The 26,600-nt window shown below is 55.8% G+C and overlaps 8 protein-coding genes across 8 annotated transcripts; 6 read left to right on the top strand and 2 right to left on the bottom strand.

Annotated features, from left to right (window-relative positions):
- Window positions 1-26: 26 nt before the first annotated feature.
- On the top strand, window positions 27-2,371 carry EsH8_VIII_000374 (uncharacterized protein; the record flags this gene model as incomplete). The annotated part of the gene is made up of 8 exons (XM_083269416.1): window positions 27-57; window positions 280-341; window positions 485-1,425; window positions 1,475-1,565; window positions 1,618-1,707; window positions 1,770-1,861; window positions 1,914-2,171; window positions 2,230-2,371. 8 exons carry the CDS (start codon window positions 27-29, stop codon window positions 2,369-2,371), a joined length of 1,707 nt encoding a protein of 568 aa, XP_083129184.1.
- A 571-nt stretch (window positions 2,372-2,942) lies between these two features.
- On the bottom strand, window positions 2,943-4,285 carry EsH8_VIII_000373 (protein kinase RIO2; the record flags this gene model as incomplete). Its single annotated transcript, XM_083269415.1, has 2 exons — window positions 2,943-4,169; window positions 4,223-4,285. The coding sequence occupies 2 exons, from the start codon at window positions 4,283-4,285 to the stop codon at window positions 2,943-2,945; spliced, it is 1,290 nt and encodes a 429-aa protein (XP_083129183.1).
- A 495-nt stretch (window positions 4,286-4,780) lies between these two features.
- Window positions 4,781-7,648, top strand: EsH8_VIII_000372 (proteasome regulatory particle base subunit RPN1; the record flags this gene model as incomplete). Its single annotated transcript, XM_083269414.1, has 4 exons — window positions 4,781-4,901; window positions 4,957-5,027; window positions 5,088-7,565; window positions 7,622-7,648. 4 exons carry the CDS (start codon window positions 4,781-4,783, stop codon window positions 7,646-7,648), a joined length of 2,697 nt encoding a protein of 898 aa, XP_083129182.1.
- A 2,103-nt stretch (window positions 7,649-9,751) lies between these two features.
- On the top strand, window positions 9,752-11,933 carry EsH8_VIII_000371 (MATE family efflux transporter; the record flags this gene model as incomplete). Its single annotated transcript, XM_083269413.1, has 4 exons — window positions 9,752-11,232; window positions 11,289-11,346; window positions 11,412-11,740; window positions 11,846-11,933. The coding sequence occupies 4 exons, from the start codon at window positions 9,752-9,754 to the stop codon at window positions 11,931-11,933; spliced, it is 1,956 nt and encodes a 651-aa protein (XP_083129181.1).
- A 1,374-nt stretch (window positions 11,934-13,307) lies between these two features.
- EsH8_VIII_000370 (isopentenyl-diphosphate delta-isomerase IDI1) lies at window positions 13,308-14,250 on the top strand (the record flags this gene model as incomplete). Its single annotated transcript, XM_083269412.1, has 3 exons — window positions 13,308-13,506; window positions 13,599-13,937; window positions 14,018-14,250. 3 exons carry the CDS (start codon window positions 13,308-13,310, stop codon window positions 14,248-14,250), a joined length of 771 nt encoding a protein of 256 aa, XP_083129180.1.
- Window positions 14,251-17,998: 3,748 nt separating this feature from the next.
- On the top strand, window positions 17,999-19,132 carry EsH8_VIII_000369 (GNAT family N-acetyltransferase; the record flags this gene model as incomplete). The annotated part of the gene is made up of 3 exons (XM_083269411.1): window positions 17,999-18,303; window positions 18,465-18,717; window positions 18,881-19,132. 3 exons carry the CDS (start codon window positions 17,999-18,001, stop codon window positions 19,130-19,132), a joined length of 810 nt encoding a protein of 269 aa, XP_083129179.1.
- A 722-nt stretch (window positions 19,133-19,854) lies between these two features.
- On the bottom strand, window positions 19,855-20,864 carry EsH8_VIII_000368 (uncharacterized protein; the record flags this gene model as incomplete). The annotated part of the gene is made up of 3 exons (XM_083269410.1): window positions 19,855-20,481; window positions 20,587-20,804; window positions 20,861-20,864. 3 exons carry the CDS (start codon window positions 20,862-20,864, stop codon window positions 19,855-19,857), a joined length of 849 nt encoding a protein of 282 aa, XP_083129178.1.
- A 1,296-nt stretch (window positions 20,865-22,160) lies between these two features.
- Window positions 22,161-25,302, top strand: EsH8_VIII_000367 (Lon protease C-terminal proteolytic domain-containing protein; the record flags this gene model as incomplete). The annotated part of the gene is made up of 4 exons (XM_083269409.1): window positions 22,161-22,629; window positions 22,692-24,769; window positions 24,853-25,022; window positions 25,215-25,302. 4 exons carry the CDS (start codon window positions 22,161-22,163, stop codon window positions 25,300-25,302), a joined length of 2,805 nt encoding a protein of 934 aa, XP_083129177.1.
- Window positions 25,303-26,600: the final 1,298 nt, after the last annotated feature.

Below are 26,600 nucleotides of genomic sequence, written 5' to 3'. Positions count from 1 at the left end.
TTTAATGGCATACTCTGAAATCACCCATGTCCTCTTTGCACAGACGACTCTCTGCAGGTCGTCCTTGGATCCATCTGCCCTTCCTGGCGAGAAAGTCGTGTTCCCGTCATTTGCCCAAGCTTCCTGGTTGCAATCCAGTGGGCTGCCATCTTGCTTATAAAGACACACTCTCCCACCCTTTATATCCCCGAGATACTTTGAAGTCGGCACCGTTTTCAATCTCACTCATTTCATATCGGTACTTTCTTGCAACTCGCTCGCTGACATACCCCAGTTCAGACAAGCAGCGCTCCCAGTTTAGAATCACCCCTCAAATCTTGGAAGTCTTCCACATCGTTCGAGTAAGTTCGCAATCCCACCCAGTCCATAACTTTGACGGATGCCCGCCGGCTGTTTATACCCCCCCTTTTTTTTTGTTCATCTCTCCTGATTCGATTCAATTCGACTTTTCCAATACCAAATCACTAACATATGCTTCATCCAGACTTCGGACATGACTATGTCTTATCAGACTCACACCATGGACTCGAAGCACTCCGTTGCATTCACTGGAGCCGGCAACCACCATCTAGCCGGAAACCACGCGAATCAGTTCCCCGAGAACCAGTTGTCCGGCATGATGGGAAACGTTGACACGTTGAATGGCGCAATCAGCCAGTTTCAGGGCATGACGTTGGGAAACGCCATGTCCCACAACGGCAACGGCATGGGACAGATGGCTGCAGCCCATACATACATGCTTCCCCAGGACTACATCCTTGCTCCTCACCTTCCCTCTGCCTTGGGAATGGACCATCTCTCTCAGGGTCATTATGGTCCCAGTGGCTACATGGCCGCTCCTGGGCAGTTCAGCCCCTACGTCCCCTATCCCATGATGCCCTTCACCCCTGCTCGTGCCGTCAGCGGCAACACGGTTCTCCAGGATCGAACCAACCGCGGTCACAATGACTTGCCGGCCCTTGAAAACCGCCGTCACAGCGGTGGCTCCTACTCGACTGCCGAGTCCGCTCCCACGACCCCCTTTTACAACGGAACCGGCAAAAACGACAAGGGCCCCCGCGTCGCTGCGCTCGACAGATCGACTTACACCACGCCATCTCCCCAGCAGATTGTCGGTGCCAACATGTTTGTCGAACCTGCCACCAAGCACGGCGCCATCAATATCCCTGTTGACCGCAACTTGGAGGAAATGCTCAAGCAGGAGCCTCCTGTACCGAAGGCTGTTCCCGCAGTGTTCACCCCTGCTACCCAGATGAAGACCCTGGACCAGAGCTTGGAGAATCGCATCCCAGGCAACCGAAACGTCTACATCCGCGGCCTTCATCCCACCACTGACGACGAGCTCTTATACCGGTTCGCGTCTCGCTTTGGTGAGGTCGAGACTTCCAAAGCCATCATTGACACCTCAACTGGTGCCTGCAAGGGGTAAGTTCAACTGACAGTTGCCTGTGGTCCTTGGCTAACGTGGATGAAGCTTTGGATTCGCAAAGTTCTTCGACGTCCGCGACTCAGAGATGTGCATCCGTGGCTTCCATCGCCTCGGCTACGAAGTGGGATTCGCTCGTGTAGGTTGACCCCTGCAATCCTATCGCACTCCTTTTCTGACGGCTTATCCAGGAATCGTTTAATTCTCGCCTCAAGGCTGAGGGTGACGAGGGCTCTACCAACCTGTACATCTCAAACCTTCCCAAGAGTCTGACCGAGAACGTAAGTGCACCCAAACTGCTCATACTTCGGCTTGCCTCGTTCACTTTTGCTCATCTTCTCAGGACCTGGGAGACATTTTCAGGGGTCATCACATAATGTCATCCAAGATCCTTCGTGACAGCATGGGAAATAGTCGTGGTGTTGGATTTGCTCGGTATGTGTCATCCTTACCGCTCTAGATAAACCCAACCCTAACCAAGAGAAAGGTTCGAGTCCCGCGACGTCTGCGACGTGGTCATCAAGCAGTTCAACGGCATCCCCATCGGCGAAGAGGGCATGGTGATGAACATTCGCTACGCTGATACCCCTGGCCAGAAGGAGCTCAAGCGGGTCACGGCTGAACGCCGTCAGTTCCGCACTAACGAGTACAACATTGGTGCATACGGCACTCCCCTTGTTGGCATCCAGCCCAACATGTATAACCAACCGGCTTGGAAACGTGCTCTGCATGCCACCGCCAGCACGTGAGTCCTCTGTTGTTTGATATTCGCTTTCGAGAGTACGGATGCTGACCAACCACAGCGGTTACATACCCCGCTCCATGACCGGCGGTCTCGATCGAATGGGCAAGGTGGTCAAGTCTGAGGGCTACCAGGCGGGCACTGTTCAGGGAAACCCCCAGTACGGTGACCACCCTCGCCATTGGAGCATTCTCCTTGACTAACTTGCTTGTTCAGATCTTCCGCGGTGGAAACCATCGTAGAGAACTTGTCTGACGACAGCGACGAAGGCGTGACGATCCATGCCGACTCGACCACCCCTGTTATTGTCAGCACCCAGTCCTCCCCGGCGTCGAAGAAGGAGCATAAGTGAGTTTGAATTGTCAGGAACATTTGCATTTTCGGGGTACATCATTCGTTGTTTTGTCGCGCAGAGCTCGAGTATCTGTGCCGCAACACATGGCAGTATCAGTTTTGATCAGGGAACATGTTATGCTCTGAGGTAGCGATACTCTTGATGCATTGAGCCCGCATGGGCCAGCTTTAATTCTTCTTGTACCTTAGCTTTTTTTTTTTTTTTTGGAAGGCAGACAAATCAGAACGGAGCAATGTTCTTTGCCACATATTGCCCAGTCGTCGAGATGTCTTAACGTGCCACAAGTTGTTTGTTAAGGGCCGGTGCAGCTTGTCAGCCTGGTTTTTGTGATGTGTGTCAAGGTACCGCTAGGACGACTGTTCCGCGCAATAAACGAGAGGCAGGTAGCATAGAAACATCTTTTTATTACCGTAGATGGTTCATGTCTCGTCTGTAACCGCCAACCTCGAAAACTTTTGGGTATCTATTTCATCATTTCCCTTGCCGTCTTTTCTATCACCATCCGCCTCCCCACTCGTTGATGACACACCAAGCTGCTCTTCGGCTTTGTTCACACCTTCGTCTTCGGCGTCATCATTGTCCTCCTCCTCCTCCTCCTCCTCCTCCTCCTCCTCCTCCTCAGAGTCGTATTCTTCGTCGTCATTGTCGCCGAGATCACCATCATCACCCTTGGACGCGGCCTGCTCCTGAATGGCCTTCTCCAAATCCTTGGCCATTTTCTTCGTGAATCCAGAAGCTTCCACAGTTGCATCTAGTCGTGTTGCGCCGCCCTTGCCGACCGTCTTCTTTGCGTCCTTGTAGAATGGTCCAGGGGTTGTGCTGGTGAAGTGGAATCTTTTCTCGAAAAAGCGCTTGATGCAATTGACATCGCGGTCAAAGTACATCTCGGCATTCTGATGGTCCATTGATACCATCTGCGGGAAGTCAATGACGATTGGTACCAGCGTGATGGTTTCTTCCTCTCCTTGAGCCGTGGTTTTGGTTGACCTTTCTTCCTTGATGAGAATGTTGAACTCGTTGAAATCGCCGTGAATGAGTCCATGCTTGGCGAAGCGGAGGACCAAGCCAATCAGCTCGGCATATAAGGGGGCAGGCTCAGGTACTGAGGAAATCTGCCGCAGAGGGAAGGAATCGATAAACGACATGACGATGGTGTGCCGATTTTGGGCAATCGGCTCAGGCACGGGGAACCCCTCGCTTTTGAGCGCCTTCATGAAAGCGAACTCCTTCATCGCAGCCAACCGAGAGAGATACATCCACGATCCTGATTGCTTGTTCTTGAGGTAGTCTCGGTTCGACTTGACCGTCCGGAAGGAGATACGGCCCAATCTGTGGATCTTGAGAATGCACTGCGTGCCTCTGTCGTCGGCCACCATGACGATATCACTCTCCTTGCCGACTCCAACTCTGCTGCCGACGCTGTAGACCTCCTTGCGTGTCGAATACGTATGCATCGCGAGGTAGTCGAGCCCACCGTAGCTGAGGCGGTACCCATCGTACTTGGCTTCCTTGACCTTGGCGATGAGGCCAACCTTGGCGAGGGCGGAGATGGACCTGTGCACGCCATTCGTGCCGCCTCGAAGGCGCGAGAGTTTTTCGATCAACGACGTCGGGACCAACTCGTGGTTTTTGCTGCCTTGCTCAACCTGAGAACATGTAAGTGGGCTGCGAGGGGTGATGGAGGGGTAGAAGACCGAACCGCTGCGAGGACGCGCCAGTCCTCGGAGGCCAGGTGGCGCAGCGCCTTGGTATCCAAATGCATCTTGAAGGTATCGCGATCGTGATAGCTGAAGGTAGGAGAGTCGGGGTTTCGTGTAAGGCTGCTTTATTACGTGGGAGGCAGTTATCCGAACTCCAGTTGTTGAACCCAAATTAAGCAAACCCCCCCACCATGAAAAGTTCCATCAAGGTTTGTGGTGGGATGTATTTGTTATCGATAAGATAGACTCGGAGCTTGCACCTTCCCGCCTCCGAAAGTCACGTGCTTAGAGGCTCACCACCTCCAAGGTCTGTGCACCGTTTGCAGGCGGCAAGAGGCTCGCGTAACCGGGGAGCTTCGACTTGTTGCTTAGCTTTACAAAGCTACCATCACCTTCCATCCCTCACGGTTCAAACCACCCACGACCCTATCCTCTTCCCACCGCAATCATCGGCCCGATAACTATTTCCTAACGAACGTTGCATCATCCGCGCCCATTCTTGACCGAAGCCCCGAGGACGTTTCCAACCCGCAAAGAGTCCACAAACATACGTCAAGATGGCGCAGGACAGCGAGAAGCCTACCGCTGCCGACAAGGGCAAGGGCAAGGCTGTGGAGGACAGCAAGAAGGAGAAGGCCCAAGTCAACGGCAAGAAGGAGGATGAGAAGATTGTTGATTGTGAGAAGTCCGGAGGTCATGAAGAGAGAGATGAGGAGGGGCTAACTGTTCACAGCCGCAGAGGAGCTCAGCGAGGAGGACCAACAGCTGAAGAACGAGCTGGACATGCTCGTTGAGCGCCTGACGGTTCGTTGCGCCGTCTTGCGATCTCTGCCCTCCGTACCACATGCTAACAATCGATATCAGGAATCCGATGCCTCCCTCTACAAGCCGGCCCTGGAGGCCATGAAGACCTTTATTAAGACGTCAACCTCGTCAATGACGGCCGTGCCCAAGCCCCTCAAATTCCTTAGACCACACTACGAGACAATGACAAAACTGTTCGAGGAGTGGCCGGCGGGAGAAAACAAGACTTCGCTCGCAGACGTCCTGTCAGTGATTGGTATGACGTATTCGGACGAAGACCGACAAGACACCCTCAAGTACCGCCTGTTCGCGCCGTCATCCGACATTGGATCCTGGGGTCACGAGTACACCCGGCATCTGGCTCTGGAGATTGGCGAGGTTTACGGAAAGAGGATATATGCCGACGAGCCCACAAAGGACCTTGTCGACCTTGCCCTCATCCTCATCCCGCTGTTCCTGCAGAGCAACGCCGAAGCCGATGCCGTGGACCTGATGAGCGAGCTCGAGATTATCGACCAAATCCCCAACCATCTCGATAAGGACACGTACGGCCGTGTCTGCCTGTACATGGTCAGCATGGTCAACCTGCTAACCTATCCCGATAACGAGCTCTTCCTTAAGACCGCCCACGATATCTACCTGACGTACAAGGAGTACGCCCTGGCGATGACTCTTGCCATCCGGCTGAACGACATCGACCTCATTAAGGCCGACTTCGAGAAGGCCGAGGACCCCGCTCTGAAGAAGCAGCTTGCCTTCCTGATTGCGCGACAACGGATTGTGCTGGATCTCCCGGCCGACGATGCCGACTCACAAGCGATTGTGGAGTGCCTGTCGAATCTTAAGTTGTCCGATCACTTCAAATCCCTTGGCAAAGAGCTCAACATTCTCGACCCCAAGACGACCGAAGACATTTACAAGAGCCATCTTGAGAGCAGCCGTGTTGCGGGCATGACCAACCTCGACTCGGCCCGTCACAACCTGGCTGCCGCCTTCGTGAATGCTTTCGTCAACGCCGGCTTTGGCAACGATAAGATGATGCTGGTTGAGCAGGACAAGGAGAGTTGGGTATGGAAGACGAAAGGAGACGGCATGATGTCAACCGTGGCCTCTCTGGGAACTCTGCTGCTCTGGGATGTGGAGGCTGGTCTTGATAAGATTGACAAGTACACCTATGCCGCCGAGCCGGAGATTCTCGCTGGTTCTATGCTCGCCATCGGTATCATGAACTCTGGAGCTCGTGTCGACTCGGAGCCCGCATTGGCCCTTCTGGGTGACGAGGACAAGCTGCACCATAAGAACCCTCTTGTCCGGACCGCTAGCGTCATGGGTCTGGGTCTCTCATATGCTGGCTCCAACAACGAGCTGCTGCTGGAGCTTCTTCTCCCCATCATCACCGACTCTTCCCAGGAGATGCAAATTTCCGCCATGGCCGCTCTGGCCTGTGGTATGATCTTTGTTGGTTCCTCCAACCCCGAAGTCAGTGAGGCCATCGTGACGACGCTGCTCGACGACGAGCGCAAGAACCAGCTTACGGACAAGTGGACTCGATTCCTCGCCCTTGGTCTTGGTCTGCTCTTCTTTGGCCGTCAAGAAGAGGTTGATGTCATTCTGGAGACATTGAAGGCCGTTGACCACCCGATGGCCAAGCCGACAGCCGTGCTGGCCGAGATCTGCGCGTGGGCAGGCACTGGCGCCGTTTTGAAGATTCAGGAGCTTTTGCATATCTGCAACGAGCACATTGAGGACTCGGACGAGAAGAAGGGCGACGAACTCCTCCAATCGTATGCCGTGATTGGTATCGCTCTTGTATCCATGGGAGAGGAGGTGGGCCAGGAGATGGTCCTGCGACAGTTCGGCCACCTCATGCACTACGGCGAGCCCAACATCAGAAGAGCAGTCCCTCTGGCCATGGGTCTGATCAGCCCTAGCAACCCTCAGATGAAGGTTTACGACACCCTTTCCAGGTACAGTCACGACAACGACAACGACGTTGCCATTAACGCTATTTTCGCCATGGGTCTCCTGGGCGCGGGCACCAACAACGCCAGACTGGCTCAGCTGCTTAGACAACTGGCCAGCTTCTACCACCGCGACCAGGAGTCTCTCTTCATGGTGCGGATCGCGCAGGGCCTGCTGCACATGGGCAAGGGAACGATGTCAGTCAACCCCTTCCACACGGACCGTAACGTCCTCTCGCGTGTGTCAGCTGCCGGCCTGCTGTCGGTGCTGGTGGCCATGATCGACGCCAAGCAGTTCATCACATCCAACTCGCACTACCTGCTCTACTTCCTGGTGACGGCGATGCACCCCCGTTTCCTGGTGACGCTGGACGAGGACCTGAAGCCCCTGAAGGTCAACGTTCGCGTTGGTCAGGCAGTGGATGTTGTCGGCCAGGCGGGTCGGCCTAAGACGATTACCGGTTGGCAAACACAGAGCACGCCAGTCGTCCTGGCGTACGGCGAGCGTGCCGAGCTCGAGGATGAGCAATACATCAGCTTGAACAGCACGCTGGAGGGACTGGTTATTCTCAAGAAGGTGAGTTTGGTGGTGATGCCCTAGCAAGAACGGCGGATGATGCTAACAATTGACAGAACCCCGATTGGGAGGCGGACAAATAGAGGGCTTAGGGGTGTTACGGGGGGTCTTGGGATCGTAGGTTCAGGCTTGGGACTGGGACACGATACACTGTATAGTAATTATCCATCTGTAAGTGGCATTCGGAATGACATCACACAGATGGGATCCCACATAAATAGACGGATCAGCTACTGCAATGAAAAGGCGTTCGACACTGTTGCAGGCTTTTTGCACATGATGGTGAACAGGCTGCAAGATGCAAGCCGTCTGTCTGGCTGTCTATGGGGCTCATGGACGGCAGGCATGTTCAAAATGCCAATTGTGATGGCTGCGCGGTGAAATGGGACACAAACGTGTGCGAAGCGCGCGATGGATACGCGACTGGAAGAAGTTCAACAAGACGTCTGCGCTTGCCGCATTGGGCAACTCTTCCCGTTGGCGCGGCATCGCATAGGCGAACTCGCTTGGCCACCGGGTTTTCGATATCTGCGACACTTGCTCCGGGATGAAGTAAAAAGTGCACATGACCAGAACAGCTTTGCGGTCAAGATGGAGAGTCGAAGTTCCAGTCCTCGTGAACAAGTGAAGTCTTTCTCGTACGTAATACACGTCACAATTGGTGGCGGTGGGATATTGCCTGTAGGCGATACGGGGAGAGACGGGCGGGATAGATAGACAAGGGTGGTTTCATGGGTGAAGGCTAGGCCCGGCTAGGCCCCCTTCCGCTAGCGCTGGTGGAGGTCGGGAGTGGAGGGCAACGGGCTGGTTGGACGGTCGCCAGACGGAGACACGGAGGACATGGGAATACAAAGGAGAGAGGTCGAAGTTGTTGTGGAAGGTTGGAGGGGTTGGCGAACACCGTACTACGAAGGGGGGGGGAGGGGACGCGAACCACGGCTACGGTGGGCAAAACGCGATAATGCGATGGATGGGTACGGATGCGATGCCATTGGGGGCTCTTGGTCGTATGTTGGCTGTAGTGATCCCGGGGTCCCGGTCGCCGCGGCGGAGCCGGAAGTCGGCCGCTGTCCCCTCCCTCCTCTTCTTCGCCTCTTATCTGTCGGGGTGTGTTTTGCACTATTGTTTGGTAATGTGCAGTGGATGCTAGAGAAGGGGGAGTGAGTACCTTGGAAGAGCAGGAGGTTCTCTGCATGGACAAGACGCAGCCTGCACATTAACCTTGATACCAAGGCAATCTATACTAGTCAGTCGTCAACATACATAACAAGTATTCCGCCATCTGCAATTGGCCGGATGACTCATGAGATTGGCGGGATCGGTTGCGAAGGCGGGATGAAGGTGCATGGCAAGCAAGCATCTGGCAGTCCGCCATCTGCCAATCTGGTGCAGCTGCGGCTGCCAATCAACTAGCACGACCATCGAGTGCTGCCATTTCCTGGGGTCTTGTCTGCAAGTGCTGCAACTCTGCAAAGGAGTGGGTAGCGCAATTACTGGGTGGACACAGACGAATCTAGCCGCTTACCTTGGGTTAGGGGTCATCCTGGAAAGAGCTAGTTTCCCGCTCGATCTGTTTTCCAGCGCGCCTTAACATGCACTTATTCCCCAGCTTTTGACATTTGCCTCGGGAACGACACGGGTGCTGCTGCGTTGATCTTCCCTATCTATCTACGCGTCGTCGCCCTTCTCCTACGCCTCCGTTTCCCTCCCCGAGTTTTCTCCTATCTTCATCTCTTCCCTCTGCGTCGTTGGCTCAAGGGAGAAGAAGAGAAATCGGTATTACACGAGGAAATCACCTAACCAGTGGGACGGCTACTACATTAAAGGCTGCGTTGGCGCTCGCCGTCTGCTGTATCACACGGCATATCCTGAAGAAGCGCAACCGGACCTGCATTTCTCACGGTGTGAAGCCGGCGATAAGACCCCGGTCTCGGCACCTGCGTCACATTTAGCTGCCTCCTCACCGTCTCGGCTGAGACCTGAGATAAAAACAAAAGTACCGAACCACTTCGAAATCTGTGGTTGTAGCAGCCTGCTAGATTGCGCCATAGCTGTCGATCACGGGGGGGGGGAACGCCGAAAAGAAGGTCAATCGGCCCTAGAAAAGTCCTGGAAAGGGCCGTGTGGCTGGACTTCTCAACTTGCTCACCTACACACATCCGAAATCGGTCAGCAAATCCGACATCATGGGCGACGACCGGAACATCCCCATCAAGGCTTCGTCAAGCCGCGACTTCAGCCGCGACTTCGTTGCGCAACTCAGCTCGTCGTTCAGGACGGGGACGCCACCGGCGCAAGAGATCTTGGCCAGGGACTTGGCAGAATGCTCGGATGAGGAATACGCCGACGACAACGAGGATGCCGTTGGCTCTGCCTCCGAATCCGAGGGTGAGGAGGGACCTCTCTTTTACCGACGACCCAGCGGCGTCGCCTTTGGTACCTCTCGGCCAGTCATGAATCCGCAGACTGTATACACGGTGGAAGAGCCGCCGGTGCTCACCAGGGTCGAGAAGAAGCAGTCGCGCGACGCCGAGCGGAGTCTGCTCCGCGACAACCACGTCCTACCACCAAAGCACCCACGATCAGACGATGAGCCCTTCTACCGCAGAGCCTACAGACGCCTCTTCAGCACCAAGGTCCCGCTTGAGCCTCACGATGAGGAGGCGCCGCAGGTAATCGTCCGCCGGCCGACCGAGTCGACGCCCCTGTTGGCCAGCACCAGCCCCGCGCCGGATGCGGACGGCCACGAGCACCTCAACGAGCAGTGGGAGGCGGCAGTTGCCATGGGCCAGCTCCGTACGACCTGGCAGCGCGAGGCCAAGACCATCGTCCAGTACGCCAGCCCGCTCATCGTCACCTTCCTGCTGCAGTACTCGGTCAACGTCGTCGCCATCTTCGCGGTCGGGCGCATCGGCAGGATGGAGCTCGGTGCCGTGAGCTTGGCGACCATGACGGCCACCATCACCGTCTACGCGCCCTTCCAGGGCCTTGCGACGAGTCTCGACACCCTCTGCGCGCAGGCATACGGCTCCGGGCACCGTCATCTCGTGGGCTTGCAGCTGCAGCGCATGACGTACTTCTTGCTCATGTGCTTCGTCCCGCTCGCCGTGCTGTGGTTCTTTGGCGAATCGGTGCTGAGCCTCATGATCCCGGAGCCCGAGTCCGCGCGGCTGGCGGGAATGTACCTGCGTGTGCTGATCCTGGGCGGGCCGGCATTCGTCTGTTTCGAGGGCGGGAAGCGGTTTGTACAGGCGCAGGGCCTATTCCAGGCGACGACCTGGGTTCTCTTGATCGCCGCGCCCATCAACGTGTTCGTGAACTGGCTGTTTGTCTGGAGGCTGGGGTGGGGTTTCATCGGGGCTCCCATAGCGGTTGTTTGCACGCAGAACCTGCTCCCCGTGCTGCTCTTCCTCTACGTGCGCCTCGTCGACGGCTACCAGTGCTGGGGCGGCTTTAGCAAACGGGCTCTGTCCAACTGGGGCCCGATGATGCGCTTGGCACTGCCTGGCATGATCATGATTGAAGCCGAGTACATGGCCTTTGAGCTCCTGACCCTGTTTTCGAGCCATTTCGGACCGTCGTACCTGGCGGCACAAAGCGTCGTGGTCACGCTTTGTGCAATCACTTACCAGATACCGTTCCCGGTCAGCATAGCGGCTTCTACAAGGTAAATTGCTCTTGAACCCCCAAAAGGCAACGGTTCGACTGCTAAACAAAGTACAGAATTGCCAACCTCATCGGTGCTGGGTTGGTGGATGCGGCCAAGACTACCGGCAGTGTGGTAAGTTGAAAACTCCCCCATCAGACCCCGGCTCGTTTCAAGAGAGACTCTAAACAGTTTGACAGGCGTTCGCTGCAGCATTGCTCGTGGGCACGTTCAACGTCATCTTGTTTGGTAGCCTGAGGTTCCACCTGCCGCGGCTGTTCACCGACGACGAGGAGGTCATCGCCATCGTGGCCGACGTGCTGCCCCTATGCGCGCTGATGCAGGTGTTCGACGGTCTCAGCGCGGGGGCTCACGGCCTGCTGCGTGGTATCGGCCGTCCCTCGATTGGCGGCTATGCTAACCTGGCGGTGTACTACATCATCGCACTGCCGCTGTCGTTCGGGACTGCGTTTGGTCTGGGATGGAAGCTCAAGGGGTTGTGGTTGGGTGTCACGGTTGGGCTTGCGCTGTAAGTCTTTGTTCGACCTCCCCGAAGTTGGGACGGGGTTTTTCCTTTCTTTTTCTTTTCTTCTTTGGAGAATGGGGGAGAGCGATCTCAGCTGACTGATCACAGGGTTGCGATTATCGAATATACTTTTGCGTATTTTTGCGACTGGGACAAGGCGGCCAGAGAGGCGGAGTCGAGGAACGAGGCCGAGTGAAACATCTTGGCCCAGGTTTCTTGCGACGGTCGGTTCTTGGAGTGGCCAGCTACCTAGCTAGACCAAGCGACTTGCGTGGCGGCGATTTAGGGACGGATTTCAAAAGTATTGTCAAAAAAGGCAGATGCGAACATGCGCGTGCACGTGCTGGAAGGAGGGCACATGAGGATTTATTTTGTGATTTAATAATGTCGGCGTGCTGTCGTATTGCGCCTGCTGTTATGTAGCAGCGTCTGAAGCATGTTTTATGGTTACGTGAAGCAATGGCGCAAGGAAGCAAATAGAACTAATCATTTTATTTAGAACATTGAAGGGGCAGGAGAAACAAATCGAGTGTGGCTCGGCCGTCGCGTGTCACAAAACCTGTCTGTTCTTTTTAGCCTGGCTACAAGCAGCCGAGCAAGGCAATAGTCGACCTGTGACGGTGGTGAAGGTCCGCCCAGACGGTGACGGACATCCGTGGTGGTTCGCGATTCAGACTGCAAATAACAGTCTGAGGCTTTGAGCCTGCCCGAGGCCGTGCCCGAAACTGGGACAAACCTGGGGGGGGAGGCGACCCGGCTCCAATCGGAGTGATGGTATTTGACTCCCCACACCAAGTGTTAGTCCTCATCTCTGATTGAGATGGAGGGGGGGAAGAGAGTGTGAGAGACAAGAGTGAAGAAGCTGGTGATGCAGAGCTTGGTACTGCAGGGGGTGGGTTTGCAGGCGGGCGAGGGAGCGCCAACCCACCAATTAGTGCACACTGACCTGGACCTCGGGAACATTCAATTTCATTCAAGAGGTCGAGCCTCCAAGTCCAACCTGACCCCTCCACCCCCTCCTTTGCTCTATCGCCCGTCGCTCACCTGTCAGGGACCACTTGGTGGTCAGGGCACTATCCAAACGGACAGGGATATGGTCGACTTAAGAGAGGGGGGGCCCATCAGCGACACAAACCGCAACAGGCCAAGCTAAGGCCTCTGGTATCCATCCGCACCGGGGGAACGTATGGCGTGTGCAGGGGTGAGGGAGAGAGGGGGGCACATTTTCACTTTCCTTGGTCGGGGGGACCCCTCCTCTCAACCCTTCGCCGCCTTTCTGTTTGGTCTCTTCTCTCCTTGCGATTGTCAAACGTTTCTGTCCTTGCGCCTCTTCGCACCTTTGCACCCTTTCACTTTTCGGACGGGGGAAGCTCCGATCGGTCATTACCTGTGCCTTGCATACGGAAGAGAGGAACGAAGGAAGAAAGAAAAAAGGTATATATCAGCTCCTCACGCGCGCGCACCCTCTCTCCCCCCCCTTCCCTCCTCCGATTCGCAAATTTGGAAACTGGGAAAAATTGACCGGCTCTGCGCTCAGATACCAAACAAGCATCAGACAAGACCAGCAATCATGGCCAGCACCACGACGACCACCACGGCGAGCAACGAGGCCATCACGGCCGAGTCGATCCTGCGCCTCTTCCCCGACATCGACACCAGCACCGAGGCCCTCTCCGGCCACGATGCCGAGCAGATTCGCCTCATGGACGAGGTCTGCATCGTGCTTGACGAGAACGATAAGCCCATTGGCAACGCCAGCAAGAAGGCCTGTCAGTCATACCCCCATCCCCCCTCCCGCTTCGCCAGGAGCGCAAAACGCAGATAAAATGGGGGCTTGTAGCTGACATTGGTCCGCAACTAGGCCATCTCATGACCAACATTGACAAGGGCCTCCTCCACCGCGCCTTCTCCGTCTTCCTCTTCGACTCGTCCAACCGCCTGCTCCTGCAGCAGCGCGCCACGGAGAAGATTACCTTCCCCGACATGTGGACCAACACGTGCTGCTCGCACCCGCTCGGCATCCCCGGCGAGACGGGCTCCAACCTCGAGGACTCGGTCGCAGGTGTCAAGCGCGCGGCCCAGCGCAAGCTGGAGCACGAGCTGGGCATCAACCCTTCGCAGGTGCCTTTTGAGGACTTCCACTTCCTGACGAGAATTCACTACAAGGCGCCTAGCGATGGCAAGTGGGGAGAGCACGAGAGTGAGTAGCACCCTGTACCTTTTTTGCCATTTCTTCTCTTTTTTTCTCTCGGACGGTTTGCTGACCTGGGCCCGTCGCAGTTGACTACATCCTCTTCATCAAGGCCAACGTCGACCTCAACCCCAACCTGAACGAGGTCCGGGCGACGCAGTACGTCAGCGCCGACGAGCTCAAGAAGCTGTTCGAGGACCCCGAGCTCAAGTTCACCCCCTGGTTCAAGCTCATCTGCGAGTCGATGCTGTTCGAGTGGTGGCAGAACCTCAACTCCGGATTGGAGAAGTACACCAACGAGCAGGAGATTCGCCGCATGTGAGGGGACGGAGTGCGTGAGCTGGCGGGGAGGAAGCCGGAAAGCATTAGATGTGGAGTTTCTGTTATGCGGCGGCAAAGGGGTAATCGTCGATGTTACCCCTTTTTATTTTATTGATTTTCACACCTAGATATCCCCCCTTTTTTACCTCATGAACATGATCTGGGGCGCTGGCTGAGGGTCACGTCGAATGCATCCAACATTACTATCCTTGCGTGTTTTCTTGTGGCCCACACTCTCTTGCCGATACCGGTAGTGCTTGTGTTTCTCGTGTCTGATGTTTGACTCCGGATATCCAGTTCTTTTTGGAGATAATCTTTTTACGCTCCCCAGAAAGATCCGCCCTGGAGAGGGTTTGCCCACCGACTCTTCATTTAGAAGAGTATTGACTCTGGAGAATCATTGGTCCCCGTTACAATACAGACCAATAGCGCCAGTCTCTTAAGAGTATTTCGCGTGGTACCCACACCTGGCTTTGGCTCGTGGTCGGATTCGGCTGCGCGGTTCCTGGCTAGGAGACTCTTAGCACGATCACCGCCGCTTGAGCTACCAAAGATAGTGGGGTTCTAGGTCCAGTAGAGGGGGAGAGAGGATGGACTAAAAAATTACCGTCCCCAGGGTAGCTCCAATAGACGCTGTTGGGCCGTATTCGACTTGGTTCAAGCCTCATCGCGTGCGTGTCAAGGCCATACCCCGGGCTTGGCCAGACACCTGCATCGCAGTTTCTTTCATCGGTGAGTATGCCTACGGTTCGTCACTTGCGGGACCAACCGAGGAGATTTCATGGCCAGTCACTCCTACTCCGGCTTTGGTATTTGGGAGTAAAAAGAGACAAGTCAGGAGGAAGCTCCGTTCTCGGCCGGCCGGAAGAATCCCGGAGCTTGCACTTGTGCTACTACCCTTGCCACCTGTTACCTCTTCGTGACAACGGCAACCGACGCCTCGCGAACCTTCTTGGCCATGCGAAATCTGTCAGGCTTGGTCTTGCCTCCCAATGTCACACGAGGAAGAGCCCCCCCCTTTGGGCGTTCCTGCGTCGGATAGATTGATTTGAAGTACCTCTCGCATTGGAGCACCTTCTAACCCGTTGGGCAGCAATATGAATCTCGGACAGCTGGGTTCGACGGCATGATGTCGACTCTCGCCCCTTGACGATCTTGCTGGTCTCGTCATTTCGACTCTCCTCGAGTCGGACTCGGTTCCCAGATCTCCACGTCAAATACCGGATGCCGCTAGTTACTTTATGCAACTATCCCGCCAAAGTTCATAGAGGCTGCGCGTCGGCTGCGATATTCCTCGTCTTTTTCGATGGCCCAGTAGAAAATATGCACTGGATGTCCTTCTGTATCCTAGGTCTGATCTTGCACTCGGGTGCTCATGGGTTCATGCCGACTTTTCCTAGGCCAATGCGGTATCCTGAAGAAGACGTTTGAGTAAGACTAATAAACGATGCAATGATACATAGTGCCAAACAACAATGCGACTAGAGGGATGATAGAGGCTTAAAAATACATCATTGCCCCGACGACTTTTTTCGTCGACAAGACACAACGGCTCCGTCGTGAGACTGGTCGCCAAGGGTTAAAACTGTTCAGCTTCAGAGTGAGACAAAATCGAATTTGCCACACATGAGAGTGCAACAACCAAAACGAAGAGCCATAGGTGCTCAACCGACGGAGAAACGGCCTGAAAACCCTCGCCCTTCGGACTTGGTATATCACTGCGTGTGCGCCCCTTGTGCGAAGGCTTTAATACCAAACCTGGCTTATCACGCCGCCCCGTTAGTCTCGCAACCCTTATCTTGGTAAACATTATTTGATCCTTCCACGGCAAGTCAGCGGAGCTTTCAAGACGCCAAGAACCATCACCTGACGATGGCTGCATATCTATGTCAAACGGAAGCTTTGTTGGGATAAGCCTGGAATGTGAGTTGTTTCCTTTTGCCAGTGCTGCAGCGGGATACGGAGCCGCCACACAATGCGGTGCGCCCGGACACCGACGCCCGGGGGGGCGCCGTGACTGCTGGACGGAGCTGATAGGGGCAGCAAGACGCCTTGGCCGCATAAAGTCTCACAGCCAACTATGCCGTTGTTGGCATGTCCAACCGCTGCCATTGGCCAGTCTCTCAGATACGTGACGGTTGATCCCAAGATACAGGGCACAGAACGCGCCAAACCAACATTCCCTGGAATACCTGACCCAACGACAGGGTCTGGCCGGCCTGCCTTTCCCCGCACGCCGGCTGTCCGCTCCACCCCATGGCCCCCGTCACCACCAAGACTGAGTGAGGATGCACCGTACGGCATCATACTCCTCAACCACTCAACCGGACCACTTCCGCCAGCCGTCCCTTTCCCAATAGGGAGGCGAGTGGCGCTGACCAGACTTGCATACCCGTCCTCACCAGGCCTGGACGGCAACCACCAGTGTTGGCGAGGCACACACACACATGCCCAAATCCGCTACCTACTGTGGTATGACGCTCTGCTTTCCGAGCGCCAACCCAGGTCACCCTGGTCCGGCTGCCCCTCAGGAGTCTATACGGCGTCGTCCTCGTGCCTCCTCACCACCCTTCATTACGGCATATCTGGATAGTCTAAAGATTCCATCAGTATGGTTTTGGCTAGTGTTGAGGCAAGCCAAGCCGGGTATCAAAGGTAAAGTCGCCCGCATACTATCGGTGCAAGCGGCCTGCCCTCCCTCTACTCGTCGTGTCGTTAACGGTCATTCCGCCGTTCTCGTCGCATTCGGCCTCTTGCCTATGATGGAGCCAACCAACGTACATTGCTATCATTCCGCTACAGCGGGCCTCATGCAGATACACATTTCTTGTGTGATGCTTCTATGTTGCGGCTCCTCTCAACATCCCGCTCCCCCACGGTTGGCATTGCCGTTCAGCCATCTATCTGCAGCTCCATCCCACGCAAAACCTCCTTGTGTCCGTCCTCCACATCACCCGTCTCCCCCAGTCATCCCAGCTTGCTGTCTCACTCTCCCTTCCCCTCCAATTCATACCCCTAGTACGTCTAGTGACACACCCAGCTACATAAACCCCGGTTCTCTCTCTCCGCTCCCAGCTTTCCCGTCTTCCGCTCCTCTCCTCTCCTCGTCTCATTGCTACACACTCTGGATAGGCTCTCACCAACAGACTGCTTGACTTCTTACCAAGACAAGGATAAGGACTAAAGTCCTCTGCATCGAGAGTTCCTCGTCTCGAAGGCCCCAAGAACAGGGGGGCAGATCTCTGGACAAGATCACAGCCGCGGGCTGTGCTTTGTTGCTAGACTGCTACTCACTCGTCTCGACTACAATCAATTCTAGTTTTCATTCAAACTTTCTTAACCTCTCCCATCCACCATTCATCTGAAGCCCTGCCTGATATCGCCCATCAACATAATAATACCTCGTTCATCGCACATCGTGAAGGCGTCGTTGTCTCCCGCATTTCGCTAACGACCCCCACCTCCCTCACACACCGAATTCAACAACACCAGCCAAAAGGACGTAACCCGTCAAAAGCATTATTGATGTCGGTTGACCTTCGCACAAGCCTCAATTGCCTTCGCCACCCATCCAGGTTTATGCCCGTCTCGAGAACGCAACTTTCGAGAGTACATACGGGCGACAGTATACAGAATTTAAGTACGTCTACACATGAAGAACCGCTGGCCGGTACAGACGGAGACATGTTGCTGATGGACGGGCCAGATTCGTGAACAAGACAGGCTCTCTGCAATAAAGAAAGCCCGTCATGGAGCACGTAAGCAAAAGCGTCACCCTCGTCGAGCTCAAACGCTCGCTTGTGCCCCCGAAGTGGGAGGATACAGTGCGTGTCATTGGCATATCGGAGTGCAAGGAGGCCGGCCTCTCGCTGGCCCACGCCTTTGCTGCTGATGATCTTAGCCAATACCTCCTCAACGCCGACGATATGGCGAACTTTTCGGCCGAGTCCAAGTGGAAGCTTCATGTCGATATCATGACCTACATCGCCGCCGCTCATTGCTTCAACGGTATTGTTACCACCATCGGCCCGGACCACGATGCTGTTGCTCTGTGGTGAGTTTCTCTCTCCTCCATTCCCTTTCTCTCTCCTCCATTCCCTTTCCCATTGGAACCTATCCTTGGGCTTGGCTGCAGCAGTGTCCATAAGGCGTCTTCACCACTCAACGTCATTCTGCTGATGGTATCTTGGAGCTAACACTAGACGGATTTAACAGGATGCCTCCCGGAAAAGACGCTGACGGATGGTGGACAACCCTCCGCAGTGGATTGTGGCGCCTCTACTATCAGCTCACCGCCGAGGGCAGACGTCGCTATTATGACGAATTGGTGCCGTTGTTGCATGACACGAAGCTCGAGGTCATGGGCGAGCGGGACAATGACTGCTACTACCTGGTCTACCTAGGGACTAAGCCCAATGCCCGAGGCAAGGGGTATGCACGGAAGCTGCTCAACGACATGATTGAGAGGGTACGTTGGTGTTTATTTCTTCTTCTTTTTCAAGTCCCCTCATTCTGACAAACTATTCTGCCGACCCCATGATGCCTGTTCCCCCAGTTCGAGAAAGCCTGCCCGCCGGTTCGCTACCGGACTAGGACGAATCGTGACATCCAGCTTTGGCTGACATGCACAGGCCGACGCGGAAAACCGCGCCGTCTACCTCGAGTCCAGCTCCCTCACCAACAACACCTACTACCGCAAGTTTGGATTTGAGTATAAGCGTGAGATCCGCCTGACCCGCGGGGATGTACCCGTCAGCCTGTTCATCATGGTGCGGGAACCGCGCCAGCGCAAGGCCGGCGGCAACCACACGTACTCGGCCGTAGTGTCCAGCAACGTCAAGATGCAAATCACCACCGTCATGAAGGAGACGGTACGGGCTTGATGGGCCTTTGGTTGGCCTTTCGCTTCTGCCCTCTTCTTCGAGGCCCAGCCCAGCCGTCCTCCTCTTTTTTGATCCGGAAAGTCGATGATATGTGTCAATGTGCGGCAGGTGCCTTTTTCGCTTGTCATTTTTTTCTGCCATGCGCTTCTTCGGGGAAATGGCCCTTTTGATACACATAGTCCCTCTGGGCTTGCGCCTGTGTCTCGCTCGTGCTGACCACAGCCCAAGAAATTTCAACCTCTCCCATGACGGCCGGGCCCTGGTCCAACACCAGGTGCAAACTTTTTTTGTTTCCGACTCACTAGGCTCTCTACCGTAGGCGGTGACGACACTGTGATGGTTTTGTTTTGCTTGTTTTGTTTACATTTGTTTTTTTGAATTTTTTTTTTTTGCCTTCTTCAGTTTGCTTGTATCTACCGACTAGCTCTAGCCACTCATTAGAACACTGACCGAATCAATCATTTCATTCGTATAAATAGCTGGTGGAAACCTTGTCTGTCCACGACCTCCCTTTTTTAAATTGCCCTACGCGTGGGCGCGGCACCGTACCGACCCCCTCTCTACTGAGCATTCCGCGTTTGAGCGAGCCAGAAGGCCTTCAGAATATCCGTACCTCGATGCCTTTCACTTGTTCTTTCCTGTGAGAAAATATGAGAAGTAAAAGGACGCTTTGAATCCCCTCGACATCCTCTCAACCCAAGCTTCCCTCGATTGGCATAAACCTAGTAGTCGAGGATAGCCCACGTCTCGTCGTCGATGGTTGTGTAAATGAGACCCTGGCCGAGCAGCTCGTCGGCGGCTCCCAGCACGTCCCGTATGCTCATGCCCGCGCCGCTCGAGATCTGGTTCAGGTGCACGCCCTCGTTGCCGCCGGGCGCAGTGTTGATGAAGTTGAACATCTTTTGCGCGGCGGGCGAGCAGCCGCGCAGCTTGCCGTTCTGGGCGGAGTTGCCGGCGCCTCCCGCGGGGTTCGCAGCGCCGTAGCCGTCGCCGCCGTCAACGAACATGCCGTCGCCCCCGGCAGCGCCCCCGTTCGCGGCGCCGCCGTCCAGCGGGCCCTTGGAAAAGTAGAGGTGGACGTAGGTGGCCTCGAGCAGGTGGTAGTTGACCTCGTTGAAGTCGGTGACGGGGCGGATGAAGTGGGCGCCGACGTGGCGTTTGCCGTTGAAGGACTTGAGGCGGCCCCAGACGCGGACGTGGCCCTCGAGCTCGAGGTTCGCGTCGGCATCGTCCTTCTTATCAGTATCGACCCACTTCTTGACTTCGATCAGGCCGGTGCCGTCGTCGAGCTTCAGGGTGATGTTTGTTGGTTGCGGGGAGATTTGGCGGATTTGGGCCACGAACGTTACCTGGGCGATGGGGAAGGAGCTGGTCAGCCTTTTTTTCCTTTTTCTTTTACTTGCTCCAAAGAAGGAGTGAGGGGGAAGGGGAGACGGGCTAGGGGGTAGACCAACTTGTGTGACGGTGGCTCCGTCGATACGGAAGTCTGCGCCGGGGTAGGCCTCTTCGGCGTCGATGATCTGCTTGATTGTCACGGGGCGGAGGGACTCCTCGCTATATGACTTTCCGCCGCCGCCCTGGCTGCCCTGCTGCGATCCGCCGTAGACGAAGCCGCCGGCATCATCGCCGCCCTGGGCGCCATAGGGGGTTTTCGTGAACCCGCCGTAGGAGGCTGTAGCCTTGGTTAGCTTCCCGGCTTTTGAAAATCGACCACCGAATTATGCATACTCATTGTGTCTGTTATTATAGTATAATCTGAGAGTTTTACCGCAGGGGCGTGAGTAGAGAGCGCGGGGGTATAGAAGATGGAATTTTTTTTGGTTCGGAGGTGGTGGTGGTAGTTGAGTGCGGAGGGTGGTTTTGACAAGTACGCGTCTGTGTGCTCGGGCGACGCGTCGGGGAGTTTAATTGATGTGCACGAATGCTACCCACCACAGTGAATGGAATGTTGCTGCCCCGCGTTGGCAATGGCCGATGACTGGACAAGGGCTGAGGCTGGTGGGGCTGGGTTTTCATGATTACAAAAGGCACCCGGATGATGGTCTGTGCCGCCAAGTGCTGGTTATGGGGATGCTGGGAACTGACATCAGCGGGAGGCAAGAGAGGCACCGGAATTTCGCTTCCGACACAAACGACACAAACGACGGCGGTCCAAAAGCGCAATTAGGAAGAGGAGCACCAATGTTGATAGTCAATCTAAATCCTCTGTTGCTAGGTCGCATCCCATGTATTCCAGGAAGTCACATTGAGTTGTTTTGTCGGTTGTATATCAGGGAAGTGCGGTTTGTTGAATTGCCAGAGGTTGAACGAACCAATGCTGGTTCATCCCATGAGGCAGTCCATGGAGCATACGGGTGGACGTGAAAGCATCTTCACATGTTGGCAAGCTGTATATTGCTACCGAATCTACCTCAAGCCCAGCGGCAGTCGCATGAAAAGTGCCGTTTTTGTCACGGCGGATGGGTGCACATAGTAATCGACGACAGTCTCTGGCCAGTTTGGGCAATCTTCCACGAGATTCTCCCCATCTTCGGTGAAGGGCGCCGGCGGTTGTCACTGCATCAATTAGCCTCGGCTGACCTGCGGAGGCTCCCGCACCAACAGCGCCCCCACACCGGCTTTGGCAGCGACTGGGCCACTGGCATTGGACCACAATCAATCACCACTGCACGCCTCATCGGTCTGGAGTGCCGCGACCGGGGAGCGCCTATCCTTGGGACGTACGCTTGCACTCCCCTCAAAGACGCCGTTGCTTCTGACATCAACCATCCCAGCACCCTCAAACACAAATTCCCCCTTTTTGCTTTTCCACTGCCACTTCCAACTAACATCACAACCGTAATTTTTCCATCGTTTCAGCCGGCAATTCTTTTCGTCCTCTACCCGTATCTTATTGCCAACCTAAGCACGACGCATTCAGTTGCCGCCAGCTCTCATCCGCCACACCCCCGTCGTCACCACATCACCTCATGAGGTGCGCCTGAAACCAACAAACCACATAATCACGAGATCTCATTACCATTCCCACATGGCGCGATCCCAAACCAAGACCCTTCCCGTCATCCCTCTCGCCCGCGGCACAATCCTCCTCCCGGGCGTCACACAGCGCATTCCCGTCACCGCCGCCCGCCCCGACATCCCCGCCCTCCTCGCCAACGTATACACCCGCGCCGCCTCCGTCGCTCCGAACGAGCGCATCGACTCCGTCCCCATCGCCTGCGTTCCCGTCTCCTCCCCCTTCGTCGGCCCCAATGGCCAGCTCCTCATCCAGGATGCCGACCAGATGGACGAGTCCCTCATCAAGGACGTCGACCCGGGCACCGCCCGCAAGTCCGACCTGTTCAACTACGGCGTCGCCGCCCGCATCACCGGCATCGAGGGAAGGGGCACTGCCGAGTTCGCTCTGCGCGTAGAGGGTGTTGCAAGAATCCGTGTCGAGAAGGTGACCCAGGAGAGGCCGCACTTCGAGGCTAATGTCAAGTACTTCCCTGATGAAGGTGAGCCCATAACCCCCTCTCGCATCCTCCCGGGTCGTCTCACATGCTAACCCCCATCACAGTCGCGACCGATGCCCAGATGCAAGAGCTGTTTTCTCTCCTCAAGCTGCGATCACGAGAACTCGTAACGATCCTCCGCATATCCGCCCTCCTCCCCAGGAGTCCAGACAGCCCCGGCGGACTGTCTCCCCTCTTGACCCGAAGACTCGAGATATTCATCAACAAGAAGGAGCTCAAGGACGCCGGCCAGCTTGCCGACTTTATGGCCAACATTGTTGAGGCATCGTACGAGGAGAAGCTCGAGGTGCTGGCGGCTCTCGATGTTAAGGTCCGCCTCTCCAAGGTTATCGAGCTGCTGGACCGACAGGTCGGGGGTATCAAGAACAACTTCAAGATCACCACCTTCACCAGTGTCCCCGTGCAATTCCTTGACAAGCTCAACGACCGCTCATCCCGCCGCGTTGGTCCCAATGGCGTCCCGCTGCCGCCCAACACCATGTTTCCTCCTGGCCCCAACGGTGTCACTGGCCCAAACCAAGACGACGATCAGGAGCCCAACGAGCTGGAAGAGCTTAAGAAGAAGTTGGACAAGGCCCAGCTTTCCCCTGAGGCGGCCAAGATGGCAGACAGGGAGCTGAGGAGGTTGAAGAAAATGATGCCCGGTAACCAAGAATACCAGGTTACTCGGACATGGCTTGACGTGCTTGCCGAGATCCCTTGGTCCGCGACTACTGATGACAGGCTGGGCCCGGATACACTTGCGAGAGCACGTAAACAACTGGATGAGGATCACTATGGCCTGGACAAGGTCAAGAAGCGGTTAGTTGAGTACCTGGCTGTGCTCAGGCTCAAACAGTCCATCAACGACGACGTGGAGGAGCAGATCAAGAAGGCTGAGCAGGAGACGATCCAGCCCGAGTCCGACAAGAACGGTGAATCTGAAAAGGAAGAGGCCGCCAAAGAGCTGGAAGAGCGGACGAAGCTGATCAGCACCAAACTCGAGGTCCTCCGGTCAAAGCGAATGGTCGATAGGTCACCTATCATGCTCCTGGCCGGTCCGCCTGGCGTAGGCAAGACGAGCTTAGCCAGGTCCGTAGCCACAGCGTTAGGCAGGAAGTTCCACCGGATCTCGCTTGGCGGTGTCAGAGACGAAGCCGAGATTCGTGGTCACCGACGGACGTACGTGGCGGCTATGCCTGGCCTGATTGTCCAGGGCCTGAGAAAGGTTGGAGTGGCGAACCCGGTGTTCCTCTTGGACGAGATTGACAAGTTGGGCATGTCTAACGTCCACGGCGACCCATCCGCGGCCATGCTTGAAGTCTTGGACCCGGAGCAGAACAACTCATTCACGGATCACTACGTCGGGTTGCCGATTGATCTTAGCAAAGTCTTGTTCATTGCCACTGCCAATAGCCTGGACACCATCCCGGGTCCGCTCCTCGACCGTATGGAGACAATCTATCTGCCGGGCTACACGACGCTGGAAAAACGCCACATCGCAATGCAGCACCTTGTGCCCAAGCAGATCCGAGTCAATGGACTCTCAGGAGACCAGGTCAATTTTGACACAGAGGTCGTGTCCAAGATTATCGAGTCATACACCCGTGAATCAGGGGTTCGCAATTTAGAGCGTGAGATTGGCTCCGTCTGCCGTGCCAAGGCCGTCGAGTTCGCCGAGGCCAAGGACGGGGGACAGCTCGAAACGTACAAGTCGCAACTGACGGTTGACGACATCGAGGATATTCTAGGCATAGAAAAGTTCGAAGAAGAGATTGCCGAGAAGACGAGCAAGCCTGGCATTGTTACCGGCCTGGTGGCGTACAGCTCGGGCGGCAACGGCAGCATCCTATTTATCGAGGTTGCCGACATGCCTGGAAACGGCAGCGTGCAGCTCACCGGTAAGCTGGGTGACGTGCTGAAGGAGAGTGTCGAAGTCGCCCTGTCTTGGGTCAAGGCCCATGCATATGAGCTGGGTCTGACGGCGGAGCCGACGGCGAACATCATGAAGGAGAGGAGCATTCACGTCCACTGCCCTTCGGGCTCTATTCCCAAGGACGGTCCCAGCAGTGGTATGGCGCAAGCGATTGCGCTCATTTCCCTGTTCTCTGGCAAGCCCGTACCCCCCACGATGGCCATGACGGTAAGTCTCCATTTGTGGAAAGACGAGCAGCCCCTCCCCCCCTTTCGAGAATCGAAGCACTGACGCAACATCCTGTGACACAGGGCGAAATTTCCCTACGCGGCCGTGTGACCGCTGTCGGAGGCATCAAGGAGAAGCTCATCGGCGCCCTTCGAGCGGGTGTCAAGACGGTGCTACTGCCCGCGCATAATCGGAAGGATGTGAAAGATCTTCCCCAGGAGGTCAAGGACGGGCTGGAGATCCTCCATGTCAGGTAAGCTAGCACCCACCCCCTGTCTTGTGCTCTATTTCTCTCGCTTCTTGAGGTTGTCGCCTCTCACCAACGCCCCCCTTTCTTTGGTGCCGTGGCCCCCGACGCAGTGCGACCCTCAACTGCACTTGATCTCCCGGTCCTGGGAATTGCTTTGTTTGACATGCCGTGTAACTGACTTTTGTCCTTCCGTAGTCACGTCTGGGAGGCCATCCGACTCGTCTGGCCCGACTCCCAGTGGCCCGGCGCGGAACCCTACCCTCCCATCGAGAGCCGTTTGTAACATGTCCGAGGTGCCCCTGGGCGGCGGGGACTTTGTTTTTTTGTATTACTCTCCTCATCAAGATAACCGAGCCAGCCGCTTCTTACGACAAGAGTGTATGTAATGAGAGGGAAGCGGCATGAGCAGGGTATGCGCTCGGTTTATTCGGCGTTTTTTTTTACGTGTCTCGGTCAGGCGTCCAAGACACAACTCGGCATGTTATGCATGCATGTACGTCGTCAGTGTCTATGTATTTCAGTGGTCACTCAAAGCTGTAGTATTTTATCTTGAGACATCTACCGCGCATCACGTTGTAGTGAGCCAGTTCCGTGTAGCCCTTAAGGGGCAGGGGGGGGGGGGGGGGGGGGCGCCACTCTTCTCCCACGTTGCTCTCTCCGTGATGGGGGCACTCGGCGCCTGTCTCTCCATCTCATCTTTGCCTGTCCACCTGCCCACCTGCCCGGCCCAGCCTCCGATGACCACCTGCAGCATCGGGCGCGCGCGCCTAGCAATGCCCCAGACAAGACAAAAAAAAGTGGCTGATCCGCATGTTTTATGCTCGTGGCCAAGGTCGTTTGCCGTTTTGCCCCTCCCCCCTCTTTGGTGAGTGAGGGACCACGCGGCCAGCGGCCAGGGGCGGGTATCGACGAGAAAAGAAAAAAAAGGCCGGCTCGACACCACGCGGCGACCCCACGTGATTAGAGAGCCGCCGGAGGAGACGGTTAACGGCGGGAAAGGGGGCGAGGAAGCGGCACATCCAGATTAAGGAGACCGAGAGACAGACGGCGGAGGGGGGGAAGCGGTATCAACCAATTGTCCTGTCAATTCTTGGTGGGTTCCCTACAAATCCAGTAGCAGAGGGGGGCACGAGAAGAGGGGAACGGGGAGAAATGAAATAAAAATGAAGTCACGACAGAGCCAACTTCTGGCGAAACCACATGCCTTGTTTGGAACCGGGTGTGTGTTGGGACTCCTACCCCGTCCCCTCCAGTTGGAGCCTCTGCGCGCCGCCAGAGATAGCGTCGACATGCCAAAGTTCTACCAATTACTCACTTACTTGGACATTGAGATGGCTCGGTTCCAGGAGAGACCCTCCTTCCGCCCTCCCCGGGGGCTCAAGCCACTCGTTTACCAATGTGTCCCGTTCTGTCCTGTCCCGTCCCGTCATCGGTGTAACGGGTTGCCCGCAGACGAGAGATGGCTGGAACTTTGGTAACCCAATCAGTGCCCGCCGGTTCCAGGACATTTATCCCACGTCACCCCTCCCCGCTTCCGAGGCTGCGGACAAGCGTTGAATTCAGGGTGATGGGGCGGGAGAG

The sequence above is a fragment of the Colletotrichum jinshuiense genome, chromosome 8 (assembly GCF_051148585.1).
Source record: "Colletotrichum jinshuiense chromosome 8, complete sequence".
Classification (NCBI taxonomy): Eukaryota; Fungi; Ascomycota; class Sordariomycetes; order Glomerellales; family Glomerellaceae; genus Colletotrichum; species Colletotrichum jinshuiense.
Note: the sequence above shows the minus strand (reverse complement) of the source record. Positions and strands in the feature narration are given on the sequence as shown.